Below are 13,450 nucleotides of genomic sequence, written 5' to 3'. Positions count from 1 at the left end.
CTATGTGGTTGCTTTCTAGAAATCTAAGCTCAATTAATTTACAGTTTTTGTATCTAATTTGTTGTTCACTAGAAATCTGTAAATTGATTGAGCTTAAGTTTTCTAAAAAGCAACTATAAATATAAGAGTTTGTAAAAGCTCGAATAAAGCACAGTATATTTCAAGATAAAAACATTTGGATATTTTTAAAAATTAGTTTTTCTTTCAAGACGAGGTTTACCGGTCAAGGTTTTAAAAATTGGACTGGATGGCCTGTTCTTGGGCCAGACAGTCTGACCATCCGGTTTGAATGGATGGCCCGTTTTGATTTAAAAATAAAAAATTAAAAAATAATTAAAATAAAAATAGCTAAAAAAATATTGTTAGAGTTAACGAGTCGATGGTTCAAATGTATGGGTCAATGGATCGCTGGCCAAATAAATGATTTTTAGCACAGAAATGATTTTAAGGTGAAATGGAACCGATTGCCTGACCGATTTCCGGATCAACTGGTCCAGTGCAGTTTTCAAAACCATGTTACCGGTTTATTGGCTCAGTGAGAGGTTCTAAGTCTTGAGTTAGCAAACCATGGGCTTATTGGTGAATTCTTTGGAAATCTTTCAAACATACATTTAGTAAATCAATTGCAATAATATTCTTGAACTCTACTGGGTATTCACTGAAATGTTTACTGAGGTCTATTGAGTGTTTGAATTGAAAATACTCTGAACTTTTCATGAACATTCGGAAGGATTATTATATATTCGGTTAAGGAGTTTACTGTCTATCAGTGCTTAAACTTGTTTTGATCCTCAACTCCTCAAGCCAACTTGAAGGACTGAACTTATAAGTTGCTATTGTTTTTAAATCCTTCAAAGTTTGGATTAAAACACAAGACAAGATTTGAAGTCTTATAGTTAGATTAATTAAAAGCTTTGTTCAAGTGAAAGATTTGCATAGTTTGGTGCTTGAATTTGCACAGCTTTTTCTACCTCTCTTCATTTCATCAAGTGGTAGCAAGTTATAATCCCCAAGTCCTTTGAACTACTCGTTTGGTGGATTGGCACCATATTCAACTAGTTTGAGTGTGGCCAGCACTGTATCAATCAACCAGGGGTGTGACTAACACCATATCAATTAACTAGGGTCTGGCTTGCATCGTATAAGCTAGTTGCGTGAGGCTGACACTGTATCAACTAGTTGGAGTGGATTGGCATGCATGCGTATCAAATAGCTGGTGTGTGATTAGCGTTGTATCAATGAACGTTTTAAAAAATGACCCGGAAATGGAACTGTTTTCGGCAAGTAACGAATGGACGGCCCGTTCTGATAGTAAAACTAAAAAAATAAAAAAAATAAAAAAACAACCAAATATCGTTGAATGAGTTGACAGGTCAATTGTTTGACTTTTCGGGTCAATAGTTTGTTGACTTTTTCAACGGTTTTTTACCAGATTTCGGGTTTGGGGTAAAACGGAACCAGTTGCCTGGAAGGTTCCCGGGCCAAACGGTCCGATCATCCGGGTCAATGGCGGTTTGAAAACATTGGTATCAACTATCAGCACCCAACATTTTAAAAAACGACCTAGAAATGGTATCATTTTGGCCACTAGTTTCCGGGTCAACGGTTCAATCGTTCGGTTTGAATGGATGGCCCGTTCTGACAAATAAATTAAAAAATAAACAAAGATTAAAAACCATTAAACGAGTCGACGATTCGACCACCCAGATCAACGAATTATTGACTTTTTTAACTGTTTTTAGCCAAAAACCAAATTTAGGGTAAAACAGAACAGGTTGCCTGAACGATTCTCAGGCAGAACGATCCAACCATCCAGATCAACGGCGGTTCGAAAACGTTGCTATCACCTAATCATCATAAGGATTGACTAGTAATTTTAAACTAGTTGGGATGATTAAATATTCAAATTCCTAAACTATGCTAGCTTGGAGAGTAGATGTAGGCTTGTGATTGGCTAAATCACTATAAGTCTGGTGTCTATTATTCTCTTCTCTTCATTGCTTACATTTGTTGTGATTCAATTGTATATACTTGCATTGCACACAGAAGACGCTTGGACAAGCTAAGATAAGTTTATTTCAGAATATAGGTTATCCAATACAAGAAAGTTAATTCAAGTGGAGTTGGCACTTTTTAATTAATATATAGAACCTCTGTTAAGTTGTGTTATAAATTCATCGATATCTTAATTTAATTGAAAAAAGTGGTTTGACCAGATTCCAAGCTAGGTGGTTCAAATTCCCTATGATTAAAGCATTCACTTAAGAAATTTTAGTAATAGGGGAACACAATAGGAGGCATCCCCTCTATCAACAGATTTGGAGCTTAGCAAATTTAATTGTAATAAAATCTGCTAAAGGAATCTTCCAAGGGGGAGTGAATGGTCTATATTGAACTAAATTGATTTAAACCCAATTTACTCCGTTTTGGGTCAAATTAATTGGACAATAAAACTTACCTATTTGCTCGAGGTTTTGGGTTTGGGGACAGGGCCATCCCCTTGTTGTGTAGCCCAATGGAGCCAAAAAAAACCTCTGCACTAGAGAACTCCCACTTCTATTACAAAAACCCTACCATAATATTTTAAAATTTGCTAGAGATTAATAAATTGGAGATGGATGAATGAGTTTCAATGTACATTAATTACCACATTTCATACATATATACCGAAAGAAAAAGATTTATAAATGTATGAAGATATACAACTAAATGCATTACTTGTAGATACATGTGGGTCTCTAATTGTATCTAATTTTCCACCTCAAGTTAGAGTGTGAATGCTAATGAGTAATGACACCCAACTTGTGGATGATGTCAAGGAAGTGATGAAGTGCTCAAAGGAGCTTGGTGAAAACATCAGAAGATTGCTTGGTGGATAAAATGTAAACAGTTTGAATGACCCTCTATTGTGGAGATAGTGGGATTTGATCCCAAATTTCCACTACAAAACCAAGCCAGTTGGCACCTTCCACATAAATGTTATTGCTTTAGAGGAGAAAAGGACGTATTCTTTTAGGTTAATGTAAAGCCAACTTCTATCACCTCACCTGTATCATAAGCCCAATACCATCCTGATCTTAGGTCGATGCCTGATGTCAGTCCAATCCATGCTAAACCCAACACATACTAAGCCTGGATCATAAAGGTAATAAGCTTTTCTGCTTTTTATGCCAAGGTTGTCCTCAACCCAAGCCCAACCCAAATTTATCTTAAGTCCAAATCTTCTGGACCCAAGTCCAGGAACCCAAAATTCTTAAGGCCAAGTTGTTGCCTTAACAAGGTCTCTCGTATAAAAGTTAGTTAAAAATAGAATTCAACCACTTCTCACTTTTGGACCCATTTGTTGAAAGATAAAATGAATTTATTCTTTTGTTATTGAATTTTTTGGAGGCCCAGGCCTATTCAAAGCCCTTGTTGTCTATGCTTCGATAATTATCCAACTTGGGTGTCTACTTTGAAATTAGTTGTCCAGCCCATAACTAGTAGATATGAAACGTGGACCAATATAGATATGCTTAAAGTTACAAAACACAGTTTTATTAATTATTATCCAAGAATCATGCTTATGGCCTCTTGAATTGTCTCTTGCAAAAAATTTCTTTTAATAGTGAGGAATTATCTTGGAGAGTGACGTTAGAACTATTGGTTGTAGTCAAGTGAAAGAGAAGAATCAGCGCATTTTCATTTATATGGTTTTATCTTACCTTTCCTTTCTCTACTTTTTCCTTCAAACCAAACACAGCCTTAAAGAAAAGTTAACCTCCATCCCTGATCTCTGATGGATATGGGATTCTCACCCGATAGATTGGAGTGGGGTGGTCCCTGTCTCTGATTTAACATCCCTATTAATCCGTGTCCCAGCTAAGACAGTCTCCATTGGGTGGGTTGGGGATAGTCTCAAATTTATGCTCCAAATTGCTAACAGTCTGCACTGTGCAACCAAAATCTGGCTTTGGAATCAGATCCATGCATAATTTAGCTAAATCTATAGTTTCTTAACTGTACTAAGGGGATAGTTAAAAAAAAAAAAAATTGTTTGTGATGGCCTGGGTTCATAATTTCTGATGAACACCCTTCAAATATTTTAGGAAAACCTTGAAGGATTTTCTTTCAGCATTTTAGTTGTTAGATGATTGGAAGATCCTGTTCCTGGTCCATCCATGGAAGAAATCCCGGGAACCATTTTTTTATAAAATAATTAAAAAAGATTCAAAAGTAACGACGTCCGTGTGTACAGAGTACAGAACACAGGAAAAAGGAGTTTGTAGATTAATAATGAATCATAAAATGGGGTCATGATGAGACCCCAAAACAGGGATAAGGGGGACACTTGCCAGAACGTCTCAATTTCCATGGAAGGAATTCGAAGCCACATGTGGACCCAACCCATCTATATATATTTGTCCGTGACTCTCTCTGTGGCCCTCATACCAACTACATCCAGCCAGTCCCACGCAGACAGAGACAGAGAGAGAGGGAGAGAGAGATGGGCACAATTCCCAGTCCTCTTCCTCCCTGCGACAATCTGGGCTGCAGTGACATTATTTGCTGTCCGGGTAACGTTTTCAAAACTTGCTTCTCTTTTGATTACATATTTCCTCTCTTTCTCTCCTCTCTTCTCTTTCGTTCGTTAAACCATTGACGATTGTGCTGCTCAGCTCTACCTATAGACCATAGGCGCCACAGCGCTGCACTTGGGATCACCCATTTTGGGGCTCTTACCAATGTAAGAGACCAAGACTGATTGGTCTCCGCGACTGTGTCTCAGGCCTCAGGGTCCTAAAACTGTTCCAATAAAAGGTTACACCGAGTGTGGGTAAACCATATCCCAGGATCCAGGCTTTAGCTTACTACACCTAACATTCTGTGGAATGTTTGATCCCTCTTAGTTCTCACCAAGTATCATCAATCCCGTGACCCTTGGAGATCATATAAGATAATCTTCGCCGTATATGTATCTTATCAAGGTTGTCACCCACATTAAATGGGTCCCATTAGATTAGCTGGGCCATAATCAATGATATTGGAACAAGAAAAGCTGCCTTTGGTCTCTTGTAGAGCTGCATTTTTTTGGCTTCTGGGGCAGAGAAGAAAAGGTTTAGTTGTATTTACAAGGCTGCAAAGCTGGTGTACACATTCTGGGGTGTGGGTTATGAGATAGTCTCTCTTTTTTGGTGGGATCCATTCATCCAATGAGTGTCTTCACCCTCTAAAAATGCAACAGTGGACCCATTGGACTACCTGATTCAGCACAGTTTTCAGCAGTTCTGTATTGGCTGAATGTGATGGTTGTACATTGCCCCCATGTCTTGTCATGCGTGTCAAGATTAAAGTGGTTGTGGGGTCTACCACTTGATGGATGATGTGGAGCTTTCTCATTGGTTATACATTCTGTTATACAGCCATGTCATTCAGCTAATCCGGTCTTGTTTTCAGTGGTGTTTCATGATTTCTCTCTCTTGATCCCACTTATTGGACTAATCCCCAACTAAAAGGTCAGTTTAGTTGAGTTGGGTTGGATTGAAGCTTTAAGTTATGGTCGGGGTTGAAAAATAAGAGCCCAATTTACCTTTTGGGTTGGGTTAGAGTCCAAGTTACTAGTGGGCCACCCATTGATAAACTGTAATATCTAGGATTAAGGGCCACATGACCCCTCAGCGGTACAAAGGAACTAAAATTAACATTTTATTTTTCAAAATTTGCAGGGAAACAGTCATGGCCAGAGCTTATAGGGATGGAAGCAGAAGAAGCAAAGTCCATAATCGAGAGCGAAAATCCAAATGTGACAGTAGTGATATCAACACCCGATGTGTATAGGATTCCTGATTTATGTTGCAATATTGTGTGGATTTATGTTGAAGATCTTAGCAATGGCATCGTCACAAATGTACCAAAAGTTGGGTGTTCAGGAGCTTAATAATCAACCCAAATTTATCTTCAGTCATTAAGGAGCTTTCAACCAAGGACCGACTTTGAAAGCTTCTGGGTTCAATCTAAGGATTGAGAAATTGGCTCCAGTGAGAATCCAATGAGCTTGACAATATTTTCAAATGATTGGTTATATCTCAATTTTTTTCTGGCTCCTTGAAAGGTGGAAATTCATGTTTAACAAAAGAAAAAAAAAAACCTCTCTGCAGGAAGAGGTCCAAGAGTATTGCATTTGTCTTTGAGTTTTTTTTTTTTTTTTAATTTATTGGAAAGGGTTTTTTATTGGAAGAAGCGACCCTGACATCTTTTTTATTCCTTTGTTTTTATCTCATTTTGCTTTTGAGTGATTTATTACAATTATTATTCATGGAAGTTTGTAATCTCTGTCGAATCAAACCTTTGGCATTCTTCTATGTCGCTATAATCAAGTATATGATATGATACTTGGCATCCCTCCAAATCGGGGTCTAACTTGGGCAGGCTCTTGTTAGATTTTTGTCAAAATTTGAATGGATCTAATCGAAAGCTTAAAACAGTATAAAATGTTCAGGCCAATTCGAATTGTAACTAAGGGTCAGTTTGGAAAAAGTATAAATTCAAATTTATACAGTGCAAATACAGACAAAATAAAAGGTTTTGCACTGTATATTTGCATTTGTATTCTTTTCAAAAGGGAGCCTAAAGGTGCAACTTTTGCAAGTTAGGATTGGATTTGTTTCAAAATTTTAATCAGTCCAACCCGAAGCTTATGCCCAAAACAATGTAAACTGTTAATTCAAGCCAACCTAACTTACATTTCTAGTTGTACCCTTATCTTCAAATATAAAAACACGAAACAAAATTCATGCAACTGCAGGCTCTCCATGGTAAGGTGAGTGGATGTTTCAACTGCTAGTTGTATTGTTGAACATTCAAGTTGTAAAAAGTAAAATTTGCTTTCTTATAATTATAGTCAAATTTAGGAGGTAATTTTTTGGATTTTGAGAAGGGAGAAAGTTGGTCAATAGGATTTTGATTTCCATTAAACAAAAAATCCATATTGAGATTTATGTGGGGGCCAAAAAAAGTTTATTTTCCTAAGTTCTCCTAATTTAATAAAAAATAAATTTCTTAAACTACTCTTATGGTTTAGCTAATTGACTAATTCTATCCTTACTGTTTACATATTATCTTAGAGTACTCTTAAGTTTTCTAGCAATTGACTAATTTTACCCATAACATTAGTGTCCGTTAATATTCCATCACAATTCATGTGCATGTGACATCGTGTGACCTATAATTTTTTTTTAATCCAATATTACCCTTTTCATTATACATTTCATGATTCAAAAGACCTGTTTCTCGTGATTGCAACTGGGTTGAATTTAGCGCAGCATTGTCATCATAAATTACACGACTATTCTTCAAATTTTTAACAATATTAATTATCAAAAATAATATGAATACTTTAAGACAATATATAAATAATATGAATAGAGTTAATCAATTAACTTAAACCATTAGGATAGTTTAGTCTAAGAAATTTAGCCTTTAATAAATAATTATCGAAAAGCGAACGGTGAACTCAAATCCTAAAAATGGGAAAAGGAACCTAGTTTCACGTAAGCTGATTTTTTTTTTTTTGCTTATTTATTTATTTTTGCATATTAACGTGGGATATGTTGAATGTTGGGTCCCATCATCCTAATACAAGACACATGTGGGCCCTGATCGGTTATGGGCTAAGCGACGCCGGAGGCCCAGAACCCAAGTTTTCGCCTTTGTCCTTCCCGGAGGATCATGGCGGGGGATTTGAGGTTGTGGCTGTGCATTGAGAGTTATAGAACTAATCTTGTGCATTTTTCTGGGGGAAATCTAACAGGCAAATGAGAATAGAGGTAAAAATTGGTGGAATCCACTGCATTCTGAGCTTCTGATCAGTCAGAAGACCTGCTCGAAACCGATTCTCCGGGTTTGACAGCACATGGTCATGATTATTGCATCGAGTAAGTAGCCGTAAGGTTTTTGGTTTTTATTTGCCAGTCTCTTTCCTTCTAACTTTTCGTCAGCCATTATCGGATATTTTGTAGTTGCGGTTTACAATCTTTACCATTTTTTTTGTTGTCACCTAGCAGATTTTTGTGTTGTTTGGTGAAGGCATATAGAGGTGGAGTTCTCTTTGCTTTCTTTATCAGGTAAGGGCGTTTTGATTGTTGTCTGCGCTTCTTGTTCTACATTGTCATTTTTCTGTTTGATGAAATGCTTCAGTGCTTCATGCATGGTGGTGCTGTTGGAATATTATGATCAAACTAGTAATTTTTTAGTAAATTGAAAATAGAAATTGTAAAGGTTTAAATGGTCATCTTCCTCTCAAGCTCAGCTATAGATTATCTACAGAGATACAGAGGAGTTTATATGGTCGTCTGACTCATTCTGGTTGATCTACAGGGGTGTGCTTGCCCCTGTTCTTGTCACATGGCGCTCTCTTTCTCTTCCTCATTTGATTCTGCAAATTTTCTTTGAAAGCAGAACGGGGGAACCCTATTGACAATTTACTATGCATTCAATTTTGCCTCGCTGAACTTATGTGTACAAAACGTAGAATTCTGTTTAATGTGTATATTAGTCTCCTCTTTGCGTACAACTAATGTCCTTATTGAGATTAATTTGGTAGTTTTCATACCAACCTGCATTGATGGTTGTAAACTTGTGGTATAATGTAGATGGATAGATTATACACTGGATTTACACCACCATGTAAATCCCATAATTTATATTTTTTTCTTTGATCTTTATTGCAGTTATAATAGCTTCTTGAAGTTTTGCAAAAATGCAAAGGAGAGGCAAAAGAAGGGGTGTAAATAGGAGAGATCCAGCATGGAAGTATGGGACAGAAATGGAAGAACCAATAAAAAATGATAAAACATATGTGTATCTAAAATGCAACTTTTGTGAGAAACAAATTTCAGGTGGCGTGAAAAGAATGAAAGAACATCTTGCAGGAACTCGTCGCAATGTGGCCCCATGCAAGTATGCCCCCATGGAAGTGATACAAGAAATGAAAGAATACTTGGACAAATTTAAGGAGAAGAAAAAAAGAGATGTCCAAGAAATAGAAGTTTATGGAATAGGGGATTGTCATAGAGAATCCATTGGTGATGCATGTCAAGTTGTACGAACACCAGTAGAAGGGTCTAGTGATGCAAGCTCTACTTCAAAGGGGGTGAGGGGCCCTATGGACCAATTTGTAGTTTCTGGTCATAATGTCAGTAAACAGTGTGAAAAACATATCACATTGAATGCTGTTCGGAAGGAAGAAAGAGATAGGGTTTGTCAAAGCATTGGGAGGTTTTTTTTCGAAAATGGTGTGCCATTGACTGTTTGCAACAGTCCTAGTTTTCAGGCTTTTTTAGATATCCTTGGCAGATGCGGAAAAGGAATGAAGCTTCCTGATATGCATGAACTGTCTACTTGGATTTTGAAAGAAGAGGTTGAAACAGTAAATAATATGTTGGTTGAGTCTAAGAAGACGTGGGATCAATATGGGTGCTCAATTATTCTAGATGGGTGGAAAGACACTCTAGGGCAGAGTTTAATTAATATCTCGGTTAATTGTCCTAAAGGGACTTGGTTTTTGAAGAGTGTAGATGCATCTGAATCTGTGGAAGATGCAAACTTATTGTGTAAACTTCTTGATGAACTTGTTGATGAAGTTGGTGAAGAAAATGTTGTACAGATAATCACAGATAGTACAACTAATTTTGCAAAGGCTGGTAAAATGCTGATGGAAAAGAGGAAGAACTTGTATTGGACCCCATGTGTAACTCATTGCATTGAGTTGATGCTAGAGGATATTTTTGAACTTCCTGTGCATGACATGGCTTTCAAAAAGTCGAAAAGAGTGTTGAGTTTTATCTACAACCATGGATGGGTATTGGCATTGATGAGAAGTATTCTAAAGAAAGATCTTATATGCCCAGCAATGACCCAATTTGCTACTGCATTTCTCACTTTACGAAGGTTATTGTCTTCAATGCAAGCTTTAAAGACTATGTTCACATCAGAGAAGTGGGCACAAAGTTCTTATGCAAAAAAACCTAAAGGCAAGGCAGTGAAAGCAATTATTCTAAGGGACAAACAGTTTTGGGCATCTGTAGCTTATGCTGTGAAAACCATTAAGCCATTGATTGTGGTATTGAGGATGGCAAATTCTAATGCACAGTCAGCAATGGGGTTTTTATATAATGCAATGGACAAAGCCAAGGTAGAAATTGCAAAAAGTTTAAATGATGATGAGTTACAATATAGACCAATTTGGGATATTATAGATAGGAGGTGGGAACCACAATTACATCATGATTTGCATGCCGCTGCCTACTACCTAAATCCACAAATCTATTACAGCCCAGACCGTTTAACCCACCCGGAGATAAAACATGGTTTTTATAATTGCTTGCAAAGATTAGTTAGAGATGTAAAGGAGCAGGAAGCTATAGATTTACAGCTTGATGCATTTCGACATAGTCAAGGGTTATTTGGAATAACATTAGCCAAATCTACAGTGTCCAGAAGGGTTCCTGGTAACTTGATTATTCTTTCTTGTTTTCTTTTTTAAGATTAAATACATGGGTCTTAGAAGTTATATTTAGTATTAGATATTATTGCATTTTTTTTCTAATTTTATTTGCCTTTTTTGTATTTTTGTTAGCTGAATGGTGGTTGGCATATGGTGATGAAACCCCAGAGTTGACAAGGTTTTCCATGAGATTGTTAAGCCTTGCATGTAGTGCCTCCTGTTGTTTGCGAAAATGGAACTCATTGAACCAGGTAAAATATTATTTCAAGAGATGAAGGCTCAAAGTTTAATATTAGTGATACACTGTTAGCCTTATTATTTAGTCAAATGTTAGTAATTCACTGTTATACTAATTATTTACCATCATCTAATTGGATGTGGATCTTCAACTTGAGGAATAGGTTCATGCCAAGAAGAGAAACTGTTTACAGCAAAAACGTTTGAATTCAGTGGTGTATATTATGTACAATTTGAAATTGGCACAAAGACAAGATAAGAGGAAAGCCATGGAAGATCCTATTTGTTTGGATTTTGTTGATTTAGAATCGGATGATGAGTGGATCACAGAAGAGTCTACAAGTAATCTGGTCTTTGATGAGCCCGCTGAATATCAATCTTTGCTTGATAATTTTGTTCTTGATGAACAAACAATGTTGGATGCTATTGGCAGCAGTGGAGAAGGCAGAGCATCTTCTTCAAAACACAAGAGGAGTGAAGATAAGTCAAAAGGTTAGCTTTTTGCATTTTATTCTTTTCTTTTTAATTTTTAAAATCTATTTAAAGTTCTCATTTTTTTTCTTACTCTTTGTTGGTATAACTATAGGCAAAGGAAAGGCAATAATGGAATTAGTGAATCAAGAACAAGAAAAACTGATAGAAAGCAATGGGGAGTCGGGTGATGGAAATGCTGAAGATTTGATTAATTACATTGCTGATTCAGCCAACGATTATGACCTTTATGATGAATCTGATGAAGAAGCTGATTAACTCCAAGGACCGTAGATCTGAGAAGTGAGAACTTTTCATGCTTTTATTTTTGAACTGAGTACTTCAAAATGTGGAATTAAAAATGCTTTTTTATATACACACTACCCACATACGTGAGAACAATGTCAATTTGACAGTTTGAACAGGCAAATAGCCCGGTTTATCCATGGATCATTTTGGTTTTTAATCTGGTCCAAGTCTTAAAAACACTGGAATATAGAAAAAGGCAGCCATTTGGGTCTGCTTTCCAATTCTTTTTTCCTTTGTCCAATTTGGAAGAGGTGCTGTGCTATGAAGGCGTGCAACAGTAGGAGCTTGGCTACGAATCGTTATGACATTTGCAAGCACTGTGACTGAACTATCTCCTCTCCAACAATCTCATTATGCCTCCAACAGTACGTGATCTTATTTGGCTCTTATGCCTCTGAACATTAAGAAAGAAGTCTGCTTCATCGCCACCTTTCTGCTTTTAAAAACTAGTCATAATGTGTCTTAACCATTCACCTCAAACCATGAAATAGATTTTGAATTTGGGGTTTGGGATATTCTAAATTAGTTTCCTTTTCTTTAAGAACTTTCATATTTTTTGGATTGTGACAGTAATGGGGTTCAACAAAGTGGCATTGCAATCTAATGAGTTAATAATTTACAGTGTGTGCCTAACTTGTATCATCACTTGGACTAGATGGGGAATGTTACATGTTGAAACTTGAAACTGTTTGATCTACAATAAAGAGCATTGACGTTATTGGAGTTCAGAGCACCATGTAATTAGAGTTCAGATAAGAACATGACCTTTTGACATTTTCATTACAGGATAAACTGTGTCAAGGATAAGCTGCATAAAATTCTATAACCATTGTGATGACTCTACAACCGCATTTTTTATCTCTCTTCGTTCTAGCAGTGTAATGCTCCAATCTGGAGCTGTTCGAAGGTTAATGTTGGATTCTCACTAAGATTTTAGAAATTGAGATCTCATTTGTGTTTTTGCAAAGACGAAAAAGCCTCAAATGGAATGAACTGGGAAGGCAAATGAAAGGACTAAATTTTTTTTTTCTGTTTTATTCGTTATCAGTTAAATTGATGATTGAGTGGACTTGAAGCCTTTGAATCCAAATGCACAGGAAGAGAGAGAGAGATTTAATTATATATATATATGTATATATATATATATATATATATATATATATATTGCAGAACATTTATTAAGTGCTCATTGAACATGCTTACAATTCTGTGCCTATTAGATCTGGACATTGATATGCTCACTCGTGATTGGTTAACATAACCCATTATACCCAACTGTAAACAGCAGATCTGGAGTCCCTTGCAATGAATCCCGACCTCTTGTGAGAAAAAATTCTGGTACACAACATTCAGCCACACATTGGGTATATTTTTTCATTTTCTGTACATGTATGCTAAAACATGGAAAGATGTTTCCAATATAAGGCTGGATTCCCTTATAGTGTTTGCAGGGTTCTTGCTTGGAGGGAATCTTGTCAATCTTGTCATCCTTGCAATCCCTCGACGAAATGTGCTAGTGATTTATATTAGATTCAATGGTTTATTATCTAATGCAAGGTTCAAACTATCGACATGTATGGGCCGATACAGGCTGATATGTATCGTTTCGAGAGCTCCCCGGTATGCCCCTATAGGGGGTGTACCGGGGTTCTGACCAATTCAGGGGATGGAGGAGTCTTAAGTCAACCCCCCCCCCCTGAACCGGTTTTGAAAAAAAAGTACCAATATGGCCTGATATGCCCCTTCCTTATAGTGTTTGCAGGGTTCTTGCTTGGAGGGAATCTTGTCAATCTTGTCATCCTTGCAATCCCTCGACGAAATGTGCTAGTGATTTATATAGATTCAATGGTTTATTATCTAATGTAAGGTTCAAACTATCGACACGTATCGGCCAATACGGGCTGATATGTACCGTTTCGAGAGCTCCCCGGTATGCCCCTATAGGGGGTG

General features: G+C 36.8%; 2 protein-coding genes across 2 annotated transcripts; both read left to right on the top strand.

The window, feature by feature from the left end:
* The first annotated feature begins 4,435 nt into the window (after nt 1-4,435).
* LOC148873642 (inhibitor of trypsin and hageman factor-like) lies at nt 4,436-6,296 on the top strand. Its single transcript, XM_088966970.1, has 2 exons — nt 4,436-4,556; nt 5,706-6,296. Exons 1-2 carry the CDS (start codon nt 4,487-4,489, stop codon nt 5,915-5,917), a joined length of 282 nt encoding a protein of 93 aa, XP_088823096.1. The 5' UTR covers nt 4,436-4,486; the 3' UTR covers nt 5,918-6,296.
* Nucleotides 6,297-7,485: 1,189 nt separating this feature from the next.
* Nucleotides 7,486-11,721, top strand: LOC148873641 (uncharacterized). The gene is made up of 6 exons (XM_088984660.1): nt 7,486-7,913; nt 8,043-8,102; nt 8,709-10,487; nt 10,616-10,734; nt 10,885-11,212; nt 11,307-11,721. Exons 3-6 carry the CDS (start codon nt 8,738-8,740, stop codon nt 11,468-11,470), a joined length of 2,361 nt encoding a protein of 786 aa, XP_088840786.1. The 5' UTR covers nt 7,486-7,913; nt 8,043-8,102; nt 8,709-8,737; the 3' UTR covers nt 11,471-11,721.
* The last annotated feature ends 1,729 nt before the right edge of the window (nt 11,722-13,450 follow it).

This window comes from Nelumbo lutea, chromosome 1 (assembly GCF_056320005.1).
Source record: "Nelumbo lutea isolate HS-2025 chromosome 1, American lotus-T2T, whole genome shotgun sequence".
Classification (NCBI taxonomy): Eukaryota; Viridiplantae; Streptophyta; class Magnoliopsida; order Proteales; family Nelumbonaceae; genus Nelumbo; species Nelumbo lutea.
The sequence above is the reverse complement of the archived record's forward strand: the minus strand, read 5'-3'. Positions and strand labels throughout refer to the sequence as shown.